Here is a 19,529-nt window from a genome sequence, read left to right as displayed (position 1 = left end):
AGTAACGCTGCCAAGGAGTTTTGGAACTCTTCCTTCTAAATCACCTTCTGGGCCTGCTTCACATTCTTCTAGTCGTCTTCGCTGGCAACAAATTCTTATCCCCTGGGAGTTTTCAATTTTGAAAGCAGATTTAAAATCCACTCTTATAAATAGATGGAGGATAATGTCAACTCTGGTCAAAAAAATAGGGAAATAAGTGCCTTTTTGCATAGCTTGCAAAATGCCTCAAACAATTCCAGACAGTGAATCTCAAAACATTTCAGGCTAATGGAAGAATTATCAGAATTAGTGTGCTACTTTCTGGGATTAACAGGTTAAGTGGTATTTGCTTAATTTTTTAAAACAAATACTTACAGAGCACTATGTGTTAGGCACTGTCCTAGGAACTTTTACATACATTTAATGCCCCTGTCTTAAGAGGGAGATTCTCTTATTATGCCCCTTTTTCAGATGAGGTAATGGAGGCACAGAGGAGTTAAGGATTTTGTCCAAAGACACAGAGCTAGTAAATGGCAGAGCCAGAATTCAAGCCCAGACTATTTAGTATGTACGTTATATTTTCTAAAAAGTACTTCTGGGCATTAACAGTTATGCTTACTGGGTTTTTTGAGGTAATGCAATTTAAACTTGGTGAAAGATACTGTATCTCCCCATGAATTTTGTGTACTTCAGTTAAAAGCCCTTTACTGTTAACAAGCATTATCTGAACCCTTTTTGCTCTATCTTCACATGGCAAATTATACGGGGAGGAAACACTCCACTTTCTAGCTTCCTACTTTTCTAGTGCTCTGCAGGCTAGCTATCCTGTTTTCCCACAGAAGCAAACCTTTTACCCAGCAGTTTCTTCAGTTCTGTGCCAGGAACAGTCTCTCTCCTCACAGAGTTTCCTCATGCCTATTTCAAAACTCCCTCCTTAAAATTCACTTTTTCCATTGCATCACTCAGTAGCTCAATCTTGCTAAATTAATGGGGAAGATCTTTTTTAAGGGGATGGGAGGGCAGTGGGGAAGGAAAGACATTAAAATATGATCAAGTTCTCTTTTTTTTATAAGCAGATTATATCATTTTCCATCAGCAAAATGCTTTGAATGTCTCACTTTGCCCTCCTTCACTTTGAAATATGAGTTTCCAAAGCAGCTTCCTATCGATGCCAAGAGCATACGCCTGGCCAGCCATTCGGTAATGACAACAACCCCAAGGAAACGTATTTAAGCAAACTGAAAAAAATAGATTATGCTGGAACTTCTTTTATTTCAGGATAAAAGAAAAATACAGGAAGAAATCTCACAGAAGCGTCTGAAAATAGAGGAAGAAAAACTAAAGCACCAGCATTTAAAGGTAATTTATTATTTTAATTTCATTTCAATGATTTTGTATTCAGATATTCTAATGGCACTCAAATTTCTATAGTAATGCTTTAGGAAGGGAAAAAATCAGCATAGTTCTATTATACTTTAGTAACCATAGGGCAGGCCAAGAAACTAGAAATTTTGCATATGAGAGTAATACCTTCTGGAAACATGCGGAAAGCTGAAAGCATGCTTTTATTACGGTACCCTTTATTACTGAATTTCCTCATTTTCTTGGGTAACCTTGAGAATTCAGCCTTGACAATTTGGCCTTGAACACAGTCTTGCTTAACATCCCTAGGGACAGATCCAGCTAGGAAGTCCCTTTTGAAATCAATGAAAAGCCAGCCTTTCCCCGGGGGGTACACAACTGACACTGTCTGGCATGGTCAAGGATGCTTGTATTTAAAAGCTCAGTGCAATGAATTCAATATTGTTTATGTATCGCTTCAGGGTTTTGTTTTCTTTTGTTTTGTTTTGACAAAACATGAGATCACCCCCAGAAATAAACCTCCATTTTTAAAATCAGACTTTACATCTTCCATGGGTGTGGTCATTTGGTAATTAAAGCACATTGAGTTTCAATATTTTATTACATAGCTTAGTCACAGGATGCAACCAAATGACAAACAGGAGCTCCTTGTGAACAGGTCCAAGCAGGAAGCTACTTCTCCCGCAGGGCGGCTATCAATAGGTTTAAAGAATCCCTCAATGCAACAATGCCACACACTTGTGGAGTCTACACACTTAAGGTAAACTTGCCAAATTCTGCTAACTCCATCTTTGTAATGGATCAAGTAACCACCTCTGAAAGAAACGTAATTTAAGTTTCCAGTTAGCCTCAGTTCTCTGGATTCTGTTTGCTCCTTTGTTCCTATACAAATCGACATTTCCAAAGTTTTTTTTTATTTACAGCAAAAGCCATTTATTTTCTTTTTTTTAGTGTATATATTATATTTCCAAAGTTTGAAGGACAATTTCAAAGTACAGTTGCCTGCTAGTCTTGCAGTATGCCACACTGAATTTACATGAGTAGTAGATATAGCCAAGAAATGCAGTGTGTATAACCAGAAAAATCAATGAAACAAAAACAAATTTTACCAAGTTACTTTGGTGAAACTCAAATCAAAAATCAAATTCACAATAATTTCTGAGCTAAGCCATTTCTGTTAACCAGTGCTTGCTCTCTGTCTCTCATTCTCTCTCTCTTTCCCTCTCCCTCTCCCTCTCTCTCTCTCCCTCTCTCTCTCTCACACACACACACACACACACACACACATACACACACACTGTATACACAATTTGAGTCTCACAATAAAGTAGTGATTGCGTCTGAGCAAACAGATAGCTGTCTAGCAGTCAGCAACTGCTATACTTGCAGGGTGGGTGGCCAGACAACAGCAGAGCTCACAGTAAGAGAAAGGGTTAAATATCCCCCTCACAGTTCATTCTAGGAAGCAAGTTTCACATAAGAAAACTGGCTCAGGGCATCTGGGTGGCTGGGTCAGTTGAGCTTGAGCCATGAAGCTCAAGTCATGAGACCAGGGTTGTGGGATTGAGCCCCATGCTGGGCTCCACACTGAGCATGGAGCATGCCTGGGATATTCATTCTCTCTCTCTCTCTCTCTCTCTCTCTCTCTCTCTCTCCCTCTGTCCCTCTCCCCCACTCTTGCTCTCTCTCTCTAAAATAAAAACAAAAGATAAAAGAAAGGAAAAGAAAATTCTGACTCACTGAAAGTTCCATTTCTGAGGTGGCACTTCTTTTAAGACTTGCCAAAATCAGTCCAAAAAATAATACATGATCTTCTCTATAGGTTTTTTCTCTGGAACCCAGGAGTCCTCTTCTAATCCAATCCAATCCAAACATTATCATGCTTTGGACTGCTGTACACAGTTGGGCAGATTGTGTACTGCACAAAGATACCTGAGAAAGGCGTGCTACAACCCTACCCATGCTCCCTTGGAACTGTGCACTCTGGCATCACTCTGCTTCTGTCTGAAGGACGAAGTTTCTTTTTCTCTGCACAAAGGTGCTATCCACCTTCCCACGCTGTGCACTGATCCAGGGGGATGGGGGTGAGAAACAGCAATGTTTTCCTGAGTTTTGTATTAATGCCATAGAGACTAGCAGTAGCCCTGGAGGGCTGTAGCCCTTCTGTCTACAGTGGGAATCCCGAGATTAAATAAATAACTAGGACAGGTTAGAAGATAATTTTTTAATTTAAATAATTGTATAAACAGTAATTCTTTAATCTGGGGTGGTCAAAGTAGGCCTATTAAAAGTGTGGGATCTAACCTGAATCTTAACTGGTAAGTAGGATTTATATAGGTATACATTGGGCCTTTTAGTCAATAAACATTTATTAAGGACCTATTATGTGTGAGGAACTAAGCAGGACACTAAGAATACAAAATAAAGTTTGACCTGTGTCCTTAATATGGTAACTAACACAGAACCTGATGATGACATGTAATGCTGTAATGAACACTGTATGCAAGACGAAAACTGCAGTGGGAACACAGGGGAGAGTGGCGGTTTGGGTAGCGCTACATTCGTCTACGTTTTGCAGAAAATGGTTGGCCACACCTAACAGCAACTAGGCGCCTTTCCAAAATGGGGCTCAGAAATGTGCAGAAGTATTTTTTAAATTGATTCTATGTTCACCAAGTCCAGAAAGCTCTATTGGCCTCTGTAGTTACCTTTCTTCTGTTTTCTTCTTCATCCACCTGTCCCCAGCACTTTCCTGATCGCAAACTATTTCATTACACTTCACAAGCATAAACACTTACCAAGAGCTCCATCTGTATCATTAGTACGTACATTTCCAAATAATTGTAGTAACTCACGCTGATATTCCTTAGCTCTGGAACCTGCCAATCACACATGTGGCATGCTACAAAAGGAGTTTCTGGGGATATTAGTAGCATTCTAACTTTCAAACATTCCTGAGATTTGTACACTATGGATCTCCTTGCCTAGTAACATGATCACAATCTGCTGCCAAGACACACAAAATACACTCAACCTAGAAAACTTTTCTTTTCTGGAAGTCCATTTGATCCATGGTTTAAAGAACTAATTTATTCCTAAAGTCTACTGTAATTGTTGTATGGAATGCAATGTGCTTCAGGAAAACTTTTCCCTAAAAAAAAAAAAAAAACTGCCCAAAGATCCATTATCTGCATGTCTCTTATATTTTCATTTAGTTAATATGGCTTTTGATTCCAAATGTCATCGATGTGAAATAGATTTTCCCTCAACCTCATAGATGAAAGCACAAGTCTAAATTGTGACACAAAAGCAAAATAACTATGCTTAGGTTTCCACAATATGTAATTGTACCATATCATTTTAATTACACACCCAAATTATGTATTTTATATTTAGAGGCAAAGAGCTCTTTGCCAGAGGTAAATGACAATTTGTGAATTATGAACAAAGTTTTATAAAGCTAAAGTATAAATTATTCTTATTCCTAACCAGACTAAGAACCAAGAATGTAGCTCCAAGTTCACATAATCACATAATAAGAATTGTTCTCTGTTCTCTATAACTCAGCCTCCTAAGACCATCCCATGTGAGTGCTCTTATAGTGATACAGATGTAAAGGACTGAAACTGTCCTGGAAGGTGGTTTGTAAGGACTATGGTTTACTTGGATAGGTGTCATCTGTCTTCCTTACTCTGCATTAACTACCATCACATTCTATCAAATAAAAATAAAGTCAAAGTAAATTCTTCAGATGAATATACTAAGATTTTCTTGGCATCTCTGACCTCAAGAGATAAATCAGATCTTGATCTTTATTAATAACACTTAACTGTCTTGTGGGAGAACATTTCTGCAAACAGCTAAACAGCCATAATAAGGATTAAGACAACACAGGGGCAGAGATTCTGGCTACAAACTGGAATAATACAAACTATTCTTATTGGGGGTGTTGTCCACATGCAGTCACTTGAAACTCTGAAAAGGCCAAATTGAACATGATGATCTGGAATAAGGCTGTTACTCAAGCTAGTGGTTTTCAAACTGGTGTTCTGGGCACCCCCAGGCTTTGGGATCTCCTCCCTGCGTCAACTAGAGCAGTTCAGGTTTTATCAGTTCTACGAAGTATAATTCCATATAATATGTATGTATAATCAGTATAATGTTTCTTATTGGTTTGGAGACCATTGCCTTACTTAAAATAACCATCATGTGCTAATTACCTAGCACAATCAACCTTATTTAAATTTTGTTTAAAATTCAATGATATTTAGATTCCAGCAGTATTAGTTCTAGATCCTTTTAAAAAAGACAAAAGTTCTTTTTACTTGCTCTCATTTTTATTGTGACATAAAAGAAAGAAGTCTCAGACAAGACAAAGTTCCCATTCTCCTCATCATTTTAGGCACAGATCCCCAGTAAGTAATTACTGAACAAACAATTCACACAGGTAGATTAGATATATAGGAAGAGCAGTTTTCTTCAGGAAGAAAAGGAGAAACTCAAACTCTTTGGAAATAATATCTAACACTTCCTGCGTAAGAGATGGACGGGGATGCTAGCTTAGTCTTCTCCAAAATTTACACATCTCTCGTTCACTTTAAGTTTTCTCAGGCTCAGGGTCCAGGATTATAATTCTTTCCTGCAAATTCAAGGGGATTTTTTTTCCATATGATAAAACATAAATATTTATCATTTTGTTAAAGTTGACAAAAATTCAGTATTTAGTCAGATCAGTGAGTTTTGTGCACTGTATTATTGGAACAAGTAATTTTGTGCTAAACTTAGGTATCTGGAACTAGGGAGGTTCTCAGAAGAAAGAAAAGGTACTGGGTAGGCAAAGCAAGAAGTGCTGACCACACCATTTAAGACTAACATTGAATTAGTTTAAGATACAACAGCAATCTCTTGTTTTGCCCATCATTTCAATTAATCACACAAAAAAAATTTTGGAGTATTCGCCATATACTGTCATTGGGATGAATAAAAAAATGGCTTCAAGAAGCCTTTTACTTCAAAGACAAAAGATGTGCACCCATTAATCAAATAAGTAATAGTGAGGTACCACATGATAAGGTCTCTGTCCAACTGCTAGACATACAGTGTAAGTAAGCAGAGTGTGCTACATGGTTCTTCTAAAGAAAGAGAGTTCCCTGGGGGTGTGGGTGGGCCTATGGGGGGCATGGAGGAAGGACAGAGATTTTCACAGCGAAGGTGAGACCTAAACTAGAATGTGTAGGATAGGATTTAGATACATAAAACTGGCTTTGGAAGGGGGTTACAAAGGGTATAGTGAAGGAAAATACCAGATTTATTCAGGTAAGGTAGTGAGAAAAAATAATTTCTCTTTACTATGTTCACTTAATATTCACAAGATTTCAAAATAGTCAGAGACTTGGGAAATTATTGACTGATATGAGAACATCTTTATGTTTCCTGATATCAGAAAAAGGCCTTAAGGGAGAAATGGCTTCTAGATGGAGTCAGCAGCGGAAAAGAACAGGAGGAGATGAAGAAGCAGAATCAACAAGACCAGCACCAGATCCAGGTTCTAGAACAAAGCATCCTCAGGTACAGCCCTCACTGAGATGTTCGATAACTCCCTGCCCCATGCTGTATGTATAAGAGCCACTCTCATTTTTAGGAGCATAATCAGATCTTCCATCTGGATTTTTAATAAAGACTAAGACAGCACTAGAAGACGATAGAAATTTTGCTGTAAATGTCACCAACACATCGCCACACAGGATTTATTTCTTAAATACATACTGGTGACTTACCCAAAGCTCTCCAAGCCTATTTCCTCATCTACAAAATGGTAGTAACAATATCTATCTTTTACAGCTGTTGAGCAAATTAAAGATATATATGGGCTAAGCTACCAGCACCAACTGGCACATAAGAAGTCATCAAAATATAGTCCTTATTCACAGCCCCCACCCCTACTCTCACCTTAGGACAGGTGACAGCTCTGTGGATGTGTTTACACTGTGTGTCCATCACCCTTCTCCAAGGCTCTCCTCAGTCACAACCATATTTTGGAAGAGAAGACACTGTAGGAATACTTCACTAGCATTTTCTCTCTTGTACCTTCCTAATTATTTGGTCCCGGTGTCGACCTCACTTCTCAGTGTCCTTCCCTGACGATCACACACAATCAGTACCAAGTCAGCAACCTGTGATATACCAAGTAAAGTTTTAAAATTGCCTTGGCTTAAAATGAGGTGATGGACATAAAAAAAAATTGAAAAGCTCGAATGGAAGATGGGGTTATTAGGATTATCACAAAATATAGATAGCATGGAAGAAAGAGATGAAGGAAATGTCAGAATCATTTTCTAACCTACACATAGAAAAAAGATGGAATTTCTTGTGGTATAATAATGACAATAATTTAAAGCCTATGGATCTTTGAAATAAATATAAGCAGCTTTCAAAATCACGGGGCGCCTGGGTGGCTCAGTCGGTTAAGCCTCCGGCTTCAGCTCAGGTCAGATCTCACGTTTGTGGGTTCGAGCCCCGCATCAGGCTCTGTGCTGACAGCTAGCTCAGAGCCTGGAGCCTGCTTCCAGTTCTGTGTCTCCTTCTCTCTCTGCCCCTCCCCCTCTCATGCTCTGTCTCTCTCTGTATTAAAAATAAATAAAACATTAAAAAAAAAACCTCACTCACTGTGAATTTGTTCTCTTCAGTGAGAACTATAGGTAAGACTGGAAGGTAAAACCATCCACTAGCTGTACAACCACAGTTTGTCCATCCTCACTACATTATACAGACAGATTGGTTCAGGACATAAATGGACAGCATGGAAAAAAGCTTCCTTTTTTAACTGTTTCTCATGTTACCTGCCTTATTTCACACACTTGTATCTTTAATAGCTAAAATCACTGACTACTCATCCTTATTCAGATTTTTTTAATGTTTTTTTTTAATTTATTTTTGAGAGACAGAGAGAAACAGCATGAGCAGGGGAGGGTCAGAGAGAGAGGGAGATACAGAATGTGAAGTTTGCTCCAGGCTCTGAGCTAGCTGTCAGCATAGAGCCTGATATGGGGCTCGAACCCACGAACGTGAGATCATGACCTGAGCCGAAGCCAGACACTTAATCGATTGAGCCACCCAGGCGCCCCCAGATTTTTTAAATTAACAATTCTTTAAAAGTTATATTGTAATCATTGAAATGTTCATATTTATAATCCCTCAGTTGTTTGCCCAAAGATGTGGAGTGCTTCTGAATGGTGGATAACAAATACTTTTAAAAAACCTCAATAAGTCAACTCTACAGTTGGGAAAACTTGATCCTTTGTAAGGCATCCCTTAGCAAGAGCTTCTTACCAAAGTCTGGCTTAGCTGATGATTACTTTCTCATCCCTCTCAACATAGAACCCTTATCTCCGAAGGAGTTCTGAATTTAATCCCTGCATATCCTGCACTCTGCAGAATCTCCCTGCTTCTCTTCAGGGCCTTCTCTTTAAGAGTCTTTGCCCTACTGAATACTTACAACTTTTTCTGCACTTGATGGTAACTGAAGTAGCTAACAGACTCAGACGCCATAACAAGTTTGGGCAGCACTGGAAGTAATCTCAGACAATTTGCTAGGGTTCTCCTGATTGCTTTCAGACCTTGCCTGGATGCTCTGAGAGGCACATAAGCTTCTAGTGGTATGGACTATTAGGCTGCGTAGTTAGAGTTCCTATCGGACAAAAAAAAAAAAAAAAAGAGAGAGAGGAGGAGGAGCAGGAAGAAGAGGAGACCATGTTTACCAGCCATATTACCTGCCAGTACTTTACAGATTGTCATCCCATTTAATCTTCATAACCTTGCGATGCAATGCCATGATCTTCACTTTTTGCACAGAGATTAAAGAACTCACATAATTACAAAGTGGTGAATCAAAAATTCATGACTACTCTATGCTACTTACAAAGTGATGCCACACAGCATTTTAGACCACACACAATGGTCTAAAAACCTATTATCTCTTACAGGAAGTCTTTCAAGCATGTTTTGTCCTTTGGTTCTCCTTTCTCCAAACAGCTCCTACTACACTCCGGATTTGCTTTCATGTCACTCTCACATTACACAATTTCTGGCATCTTATGATGACTTTATTTTTTTATTTTCTGTTTTAATTGAAGTATCACTGACATATAATGTTATATTAGTTTCAGGTATACAGTAGAAAGATGCGACAATTCTATACATTACACAATGCCCACCACAATATGGACAGTCACCACCTGTCACCATACAACGTCACTACAATATTACTGACTGGATTCCCTACACTATGCTTTTCATCCCTGTGACTTCACTACCACTTTGTTTTAGATCTTCAGGATGCCATTAACCATAAATGGTCCTTTATTAGCACCAAATGATTTTAACCCCCAAATATAAATAACAGGAATGATTTGTTTTTAAATGGCATTGTGCCATTGACAAAGCACTTGCACTTAAATTAAGTCATGTCATTCTCACAGTGATCCTAGAAGGAGAGCATTGACACCTCCATTGCAGAGAGGAGGAAACAGGCTCAGAGAGGACAAGGGACTTAATTAAGGTCACAGAGCCATTAAGGGTAAACTTGGGCTTCAAAGCAAATCAGGGTCAGTTTTACAGCTCTCCTGCTATAAAACTAAAGGAGAGCTGTAGGTGTATATATTATGGAAACAGTGAAACATCTACTACCTCAAAGTAAATTGCTTTGTTTAAGGAATGGTCCTAAAGAGATGTATTTGCAGAGTTCGTATGGTTGTGAATTTGCATCGTTGTGACCCATTGAAGGCTTTTTTATCTCCTTCAAAATGTGCAGGGAACAGAATGTTCTGAAGCAACATATGGAGACAAAATAATATCTGTGCCTGGTCTGTATTAAGCAGCCTCCCGCTACTGCCCAATATTAAAGAGCCCAGCATTAAAGAAACAATGTCGCCAAAGCAGCTTTACCCGATAACTGAACATTTTCTTCTCATATATTTCTATAGCTGCTAAATAACCAGGTGCATGTTTTAAATTCAGTCTTTCTCCAAAACAACTACCCGCAGTACTTAAGAAGCTTTTATTACCAGCTAGAAAAAATTACATTTTCCTGTTAGCTCCAAGAGGCAACCAAGTCAAAGGATGGAGTAGAACTAGGCAGAGTCACCCTCCTTCCCTAAACAGGGAAAGCATCCCAAACCCTGAATGATGGTTTATCACTTGACTTAGGTGCCTGCTCAAGGGTGGCATTTGCCACCTGCCAGGCCCCTCTGCCAGAAGATAAGATTTTAAGGGGCACATCAAAATAGAAACATGGCTATTACCCAGGAGTCTGTAGCAGAGCCAGACTGCTCCTGAAGTTTTCCTTCCTACTACTACGCCCACAGTCTTGTGAGATGAACTGAAAGAACACGGCCTTTGGCATTCGAATCCCTGCTTTGTCAGCCACAGTGCATATAAGCCTGACCACGTTCTCTCACCTCTTTGGGCCTCAGTTTCCTTGTCTGTAGCAGTGGGACAATTATAGTGACTTCACAGAACTTTACAAGTGAAGCAGCTTCAAGAGTGCCTAACACATGGTGGCTGTTCAAAAAATATTAGATCATATTAGATCCCTAGTCCTTATTAGGGATCAAAAATAATTAGAAGAGGGACACTGCCTGGAATTTTATCTGTGAATTTTTATCTTTTGGCCAAGATCTCTCATTTTTTTATACCAATACAAAGAATCTTTTCCTTGGAGTAAATAGATTACCACGCAACTAGAATTCTTGCCATTTGAAAATAATGGATGGGTTTTCTTTATGGCGCGAAGACTAAAATCCTAACAATTAGGGGGTTAATTTTTATAGAGCATGTGTTGCAGACCAGGCACTGTGTTCAGCATTTCATATAGATTATCTCACGAATTCTCACAATGACCCTATGAGGTAGGAAACACTTAATAGGTAAGAAAACTGACATTTGTAGATGCTAACTTGTCCCAACACATACAGCTAAAAAGTTAAGACTTGGGATTTAAAATCTAATTAAATGTCTTAATCATACAAATAAATTATGCCTCAGATCCTGCAGAAAATTTTTACAAAAGTTAAATCCTGTAAATGCTACCGTTTTACAGCATGTTTTATTTCCAACCCATGTAATGATTTCACACTCTTACATGCATCATTTTATATAGATATTCATATGACTCTCTGCCGTATTAAAAATGCTCGGAGCTTCCCTGACTCACACATGACATTTAAGTAAAACATGTCTGCTTATTCATCCTCTCATCTCTTCTTTCAGAGGAGCAACGTTTCAGAAAATGGTTTTTTCCATGGTTTCCATGGTTTTTTCTCTGAGTCACATTCTTAGCTTTGGAACAATATTAGTGAGTATTTTGCCTGGTTGCCTGATTAATGCCTTAGGAGGAAATGTTCCCAGGAGGAAAATGATACTGAAAATCTCTTTCTGAATCACTTTGCTTAAATAGAGTTTCAATTTGCCTCCCCAATGAGCCCTGTTCCTACTGTGACCACTGAACCATTTACTTCCTGATTGTAGGCACAGGTGCAAATCCAGCACTGACCTCTAAGTCCAGACACCCATGTGTACAAATTTATAGGCTGGTTTGGAATTCCTGTTTTGTCACATCCAATAGCCTACACCCATAATGACCCCCTTCAAGCACCCTCAGAAGCATCCAAAAGAATGTGTCATTCACATTCTAGATTCCTCTTTCCTATGCGGCTGCCCCGCTGTCCTCCCTCTGTCAAAATGCCTTGCCTCAAGCTGCCCTCCAGAAGCTTGCTACTTTTTGAACTGTGTCCAAAGACCTCTGACTAATTAGAGCACACAGAGTGCCTGACAGAAATGTCATAGGCCTAAAATGCAAAAGGTTAACTGCCAGGGAGAATGATGTAAATGCTCTGCCTTCCCTTTGAGAAGGATTATCTACTTATGATTAAATGTTCTCTAGTAAGGATGGTTTTTTTAATATACCAAAGTGCCCTTTTGACCCTCTGCCTTTCTTTAATGAGCTTTCATTTGTCTCCAAACGGTTGAACACTGCCTGCCCCCCAAGCTACTAACAGGAAGATGCAGGCAGGACTGGGTTTCTGTGTGACAGTATGTCATGAGAAAGTCTGAGGAGCGGGCCACCGTCCCACATAAGTTAAGAGAAATTCCACCATGAATGGAGATGCAGTATTAGGAAATGCATTCTGCTCAAGATCATATAAAGCCATAATCTACTGTTAAGTCAAAAAATAGCAGGCAACACCGGGTTTCAAAAATGGAACCCAAAGGATTGATGGAGAAATATAAAGGCTAAATGATTTTGATGCTGGTCATCGTTTATCAAAGTTCAGCTCACTGTGAATTCTATCCAAATTGAACCCCCACCTAATGCCCTCATCTACCTGTGCACGCCAACGGTACTCAATGAAACTAATGTCTCATCCAACACGGTGAGGAATGCTGCATGGAAAATACCACATTCTGACCGAACCAGCCATATCTAACATCACATTGTGGGAGATACACAAGTGGCTCTTTTGTGACAATGTGAGAGAGAGAGAAAAGAAAGGGGGGAAAGGCACACAATAAGAGAGAGGGAGAGAGAGAGAAACCCACCATTTGTTTCTTCTTCTTAAATTTGCTGTTGCCTAGAAACACTTAAGAAATTATTCTGAAGCGAGTCAAAATTATTCCAAGCATGCTTTTCACTTTCCATATTTGACTAATTGGTTTATCAGGTTTGCAATAGTTCATCTGTTGTTTTTAATTTCCCAGATATTCTGATTATTTTTAATTCAGGATATTTTTTAATGTAACAAAAACAGCAAAATACATTTCCAGCAAAAAAAAAAAAAAAAAAAAAAAGGAGGAAGAAATCTAACCCCCAGTCCCCATCAAAAAAGGCCTAGTGCAATGCCTAGCACATAGTAGGACTACCTGTGACTACAAAGCTTAATAAATGAATGAATGGGAAAATATAGATGATGGATGATGGATGGATGGATGGATAGGTGGTGAGACTTGAAAATACCATCTATTAATGGGTCCAGCTAAAGACTAGACAATGATTTAAACCTTAATGAAGTAAAAAGGAAAGCCCGGAAATTCTTTAAAAAATAAATAAGTACCCAACTATCTTGAGTCAAGGGCAAAGTCACACAACAGTGGTGCCCCTGGTTTTTGAGGCCATTATTGATGACATGTTATAACCCCTCACCCTCACTTCACTTTCTCACCTTTCCCCTCTTTCCTATGCTCTTTTAATTCCTTATCCCCCCACTTCCCATCATTCTCTGTGGTTTATGCCTACCAATCGCATCCGTAGCTTAGTAAAAATAGGGTTAAGTGTTACCCAGAATAAAGACCACCACCCCGCACCAGTGCTGTGATAGGCTAAAAAGTAGATTAGAATAATACCACTCCATTGCAATTGAATAACAGCTACCCTTTACGGAGCACGTATTATATACTAAGCATTATTCTGACAACAATTATCTGAGGAGGGGCACCTGGGTGGCTTATTCGGTTAAGCATCCAGCTTTGGCTCAGGTCATGATCTCGAGGTTTGTAGGTTCAGGCCCCGCGTCGGGCTCTGTGCTGGCGGCTAGCTCAGAGCCTGGAGCCTGCTTCAGATTCTGTGTCTCCCTCTCTCTCTGACCCTCCCTGCTCACGCTCTCTCTCTCTGTCTCTCAAAAATAAATAAAAAAACATTTTAAAAATGAAAAAAAAAACAATTATCTGAGGAAAGTCTAATTAGCATTATTTTACATATAAGGACACTGAAGCACAGAAAGCTATAAATCTAGTAACAGTCAAGCCATGAGTCACACATAGATTTTTCTGACTCCAGACCCATTCCACCAGGACTCACTCTGTTCATTCTTGATTCGTTTCAATGAACATTTATGGAGAACCTGCCACATCCAACCCATCTTTGTCTTAAGTAGAGGAGACTGAGAATCATAAGGGCCTCAAAGCAAATTTTTAGTTATGTTTACCTGTCTTTAGATCCTTTAAGTTTTCAAAGTTTTATATTATTTCATTTAAAACATTCTGTAATTTGAAATACAAATGTAAAACCATTGGCATGACATCATAAATCTTTGGCTGCATTGGCCTGAGTAAAGAAGGAATAAAGGATGAGCAAAGGAGAACGTGGGTGGGGAGTCACAGTCACAAAGAATGCTCAAAGGCAGAAACTCTTTGTATAAAGTGCTACCAAAGCGCCTAGGCTTCCCCATTTCCCAAAATTGCCCCCACCCAGCTCTATGGCTACATTTATCAGCTCAGAAACCTTCCACACACACCCCTTGGAATGCATTTTGTGTCTACCATAAGCCAAGTTTCACTTAGCTGATTTAGACCACCCCAGGCCAACCAGTCCTTGTTGGTTATTCTGTTATAGTAAGATTGGAATTTATATTTATTGGTCTTCAAATAATAGACTCCTGTTCTTGGTATCAAATATGAACAATTAATACTAGAAGCAAAACAAGAATGAAGTGGATAGAAAGTTGAAAATATAGTGGCTGCTCTATAATACTGTTGGAGATAAATGTTAAGGGTTACAAGGCACAGAGCCAGTAATTATTTCTGAACAGAGAGAGCCAATGGCTGTATACATCATTGAATATGTTTTGCCATTTCATAATATGGTTATAAGGAATTTACTCACTAAAAATACTTGCCCCTGCAACTTTTTTGAAGAAAAAAACCTTCCCCAAATCATGGATAAGCACATTTACAGCTCACTTGCCACGTCCTGGCTATAGCAATATTTGAAGGTCACGAGAAATCCATGGCACCTATGTAGAGGGTGATTTGAATATTATTAAAACTATTTAGCTTGAGGGGTGCCTGGGTGGCTCAGTCAGTTAAGGGGTGCCTGGGTGGCTCAGTCAGTTAAGCATCTGACTTTGGCTCAGGTGATGATCTCATGGTTCAGGAGTTCTAGTCCTACTCGGGCTCTGAGCTGGCAGCAGCCTCGGATTCTGTGTCTCCCTCTCTCTGTCCCTCTCTTCGCCTCAAAAAGAAACATTAAAAATTTTTTTAAGTTTAAAAAATTATTTAGCTCTTATTAAGTGTTTGTCATGTATGACAAGGCTCTCTACAGGGTTTAATTAAAATCTACACATCCAGCTTCTGTCCTACCAGAGCATTTGAGAAACCCATAACTAACCACTCTACCATCCCAAACCAACCTCCAGAGCATGCATTTATTTGCATTCATTTCAAAATTGTGTTTGTAACCTGTACATGAAAGTGGCTGATTCTCCGAAAACCAGTTTGGTTTCTTATTTTTCATGGAAAATGAAATACTTAATTTACAAAATGTTATTCTGATTAAGAGCATTTGCTTTTCTACTAAATAATCATCTTCTAACATTATCTGCCTCCATGGCAGTTTCAACTCATGATAATGTCACCTGTCCATAAGATAATTATTAACATTTACAGAGTTATATTAAGAGATGAGATTCACCCATGCAAAAGCTGCTCACATGTAACTATAAATTATTCAGCTTTTCTAAACATCTGCTCTGTTCCCAATTATCAGAGCCAACTGACACTTGTTTCAATGTCGCTGCCGGACTAGCTTTCTGCTTCTCATTATCTTGAAGCTGCTATGTTGTACCATTCCTCCTCTTTTTAAACGCTCAGGATTAGAGGCAATAGATCTGGCTTAGGACAAACGGAGTGTTTGTTGTGTGCCAAATGCCCTTTAATTCTCTGGCATGCTTACCCACAGCATGTGATTGTTTGCACTGGTGAGTTAGATCTTCCTTATACACATGCCCGTTGGCAAGGCTGATTGTAAGGCAATTCTTGTCCTATGTCTGTGTGTAGAAGTATTTTTCTTTCCTGATATACTTTTACTTCAGGTGGGTAAAATGTGCCTGACATGTGTTAAGTGCTTTTAAAAAGTGTGTTACATGTTTGATGAAATTTATTAGACCCCCTAGTTTTAAAAATAAAGCACACAAATCAGTCCACCTTCTACAAGACTGCATATTCTTAACTTTATGAGAAAATATAGTTTGACATTACCATAAAGCAAAGTATCTATAAAGATAAATATCTTTAACCTCTGATCCATTAGTAATAACTTATCTGCCCATTACATATAAACAACACATTGCAGTCAAGATTACCTGATTAAAGTCATCAGCTACATATACTTAATGGTATCTGTTGTAATTCCAAAGCCATTCATTTTAATCAGTTGTGGTTAAAATATAAATTAAAAGATCTTTCATTTTTCATTGTAAACCTTAGCCATTGAATATTAACTAGCTAACATCAATATAAACCATGTCAGATTTGATAGATGATTTAGAAACATGTAAATAAATTCTTTGATCACTAGATGCAAAGCTGATTTTTCTATTTTTACTGGCTAGCTACCAGAAATGCAGGATACTAATGAGTAATTTTGCAATGTGAAGAAAAAAATCTCATAAAATTGGTTATTCAAAGATTCATCCCCATAACATGATGCAATAAGTAGCATACTGATTTTCATGTTTAAAAGATTTCATAGTAACAGTAGCTTAAATACGATTAGAATGTTCATTTCTCTCACACCCATAACAATCCTAGCTGAGAGACAATCAAGGGAAGGAGAGAGGCAACATCCCATGAGATCATCAAGAGACTCTGTTTCTTTCTGTTTTGCTTTCCTGCTCCCTAAGTGATGCTTCTGGTAGGATGGTCAAAGACAGCTCACCACCACCACATCTGCATTCCAGTGTAGGAAGGGGAGGATAAATGAAGGGCAAACAGTTCTGTTTTAAAGATATGACCTGAAAATTGCAGACATCACTTCTGCTACTATCCTGTTGGCCAGAATTTAGTCACAAGATACTATTTAAATGTAAAGGAGACTGTAGTCTGTAGCAGGGTAGCTGGGGAGACACATACAACTCAAGGACTTCTATTACTTGAAAAGAACAAGAGAAATGGACTGGGGTGAGGGGTGATTAGCAGGTTGTCAAAACAGACTAGCATATTATTTCATTTATAAAATAGATAACATTTGTTAAATAGACACCATCCACATAAATATTATGAAAATTCTAATAATGCTGGAGTGCTGTTTTGTTTTTCTGTCTAGAACTGTATTTTTAAAGGACAGGTATGTCCCTAAAGCTATAATCACACCCAAACTTGCTCCAAAGTCATTGATATCAAAGTTGAAGATCAAGTCTCCAAATGGACCTGGTAGGTTTTCTTTTTATTGGAGTTGTCATAGATGACCCTCCTTTCCCTTGCAGAGGAGGAAGAGAAATGGCTAACTAATCATTATTGAGTAACTCCTCTGGGTCACACCCTGTGCTATAGGCTTACAAAAATCATTTCATTTGCCTCCTTAAGACAACCTTTTATGAATACTATTATTATCCACCAAAGAATAAAACTGAAGATTGGTTGGGCTAAGTAAGTAAGCCAAGTGTGTTAGCTTTGATATGGGCTCACTTTGTTTCCATGAGTAGAGCTGAAAACAAAACAAAACAAAAAATATAGACCTTCACACAAAAACCAACAAAATGTAGTAAAGCACCAGCCACTTCCTGTTCTCCCAAGATTCAGCAGGGAGGTGGGGGGGAGGGGGAGGAAAGAGAATCTGCACCCAATGGAAAAGTCAAAGATTATAACTGTTCACCACTCCAGACCAAATTCAACATCTGCTGGAGGCAAACACATTCTGAGTCCCAAAAGAAACTGAATCCTTCTTTGTCTAGCTTGGATGGGGTCGGTGAGGTGGTCCTAGCAATTCCATTCAACTGATTTCAGGTGGCACAGCCTGGACCAAGTCCTGCTGATTCAGGCCATCCCAGAGAAAGAATCACTAGGCCCTCTTTGGGTGTAGTCCTGGCCTTTAATAAGAGAGAATGGGCTCCCAAGAGGCAAACACCTCATCAGTCCTTTGAGAATGTTCAGCTAAAGCCAGTCATAAACTTAATTTCAAACATAGCATCGGTGATTACCTTCAAACTACAGTATTATAATCAAATTAACATCAGTCAGCTTTTATTTAAGACCTAAAACTTCTATTACTTTGAACAACAGTCTTGTGTCCAAACAAAGAAAGGCTAGCTATAAAATGGCTCTAGCTTATGGAAACCTCAGACTTTGAAAGAAACTGTTCTAAGAACCTCTACCAAAATCCAAACAACTCAATCAACAACAACAACAACAACAACAAAAGTGACAAAGCCTTGACTTTAATCCTGGCCAGACTGACTTGTCCACTAAGCAGAAAAATGCCTACTATAACAAAATGACCCTAATGAAGACCAGGACAGAAATACTACCTCTGTATGTAATGAGTCAGCACATTTACATGTGGTGGACCCCAGCTAGGATTTCAATCTTCTGTTTCTTTATTATGATCAGAAGTAAGAAATCCTTTTATACTGATGAGCAAAATGAATGTTCTAAGTTCATAAGAATCCACTGTTTTAAAGTTTTGTTTCCATAGTGGTTAATTAGAGAGTTGTTAAAAGCTCAGGCTCTGTCAGCAGAGATTTGATTTCAAATTCTGTCCTGCCACAAAAATCTGTAAGCCTGCAGGCCAGGGGCCTATCAAGGTGCCCAGTTTGCTCATCTGTCAGATGGAACTAACAATGTTACTCGTGGGGGGTGTTGGAAGGATTAATTAGGCCAATGCCTCATAAGGTGTAGATAGTCAACACATTTTAAATGTTGTTATAATTGCTAGCAAGTAAAATTATGGAAGGTAGGACATAACTCTTCGGAGTCCTGGCCTTTTTGGCCCCAGTGGTAAACTCCATTAGATTGTTAGTCCTTGTTAACTCCACCAAAAACTGAAAGAGATAAATGGACACTTAGCAGCAGAAAAATTGCCTTCTGAAATAACCTCTTCTTGGTGCATCCAGCATTTATGTGCTATCCTTTTTCTAAGACAAAAAATTGCATGTTGGAATTGGATTGGGGACATTATCTTGTGATGATTAAGGGAGGTTATTACTCGAACAGTGCATGAAATGAAAGCTACCTGCTTTCACCTAGGGAACTCTTGAAAATAACCCTATTTTCCCCCAGCAAATAGGCAAGGAGAAGAAAGATTCCAATAATGGATAGCATTACAAATCCTTTTTCATGTTCTCTGCTTATCTAAATTGGCCCATGATGCCTGCCCACCATCTCTCAGAAATCATGAGAGGTGCTCTCGCCCATGAGGCCCC

The 19,529-nt window shown here is 38.8% G+C and overlaps 1 protein-coding gene across 2 annotated transcripts in view; it reads left to right on the top strand.

The window, feature by feature from the left end:
* Positions 1–19,529, top strand: part of PALMD (palmdelphin) — a 47,813-nt gene that overhangs the window by 14,412 nt on the left and 13,872 nt on the right. For both annotated transcript variants that reach the window (XR_003912501.1, XM_029949689.1), the window contains exons 2-3: positions 1,258–1,338; positions 6,785–6,909. Coding sequence is in view for 1 of the 2 variants with exons in the window: in XM_029949689.1 (XP_029805549.1) it covers positions 1,258–1,338; positions 6,785–6,909 (206 nt within the window). In the remaining variant the exon portion in view is untranslated. The remainder of the gene's footprint in view (positions 1–1,257; positions 1,339–6,784; positions 6,910–19,529) is intronic.

This window comes from Suricata suricatta, chromosome 8 (genome assembly GCF_006229205.1).
Source record: "Suricata suricatta isolate VVHF042 chromosome 8, meerkat_22Aug2017_6uvM2_HiC, whole genome shotgun sequence".
Taxonomy (NCBI): Eukaryota; Metazoa; Chordata; class Mammalia; order Carnivora; family Herpestidae; genus Suricata; species Suricata suricatta.
Note: the sequence above shows the minus strand (reverse complement) of the source record. Positions and strands in the feature narration are given on the sequence as shown.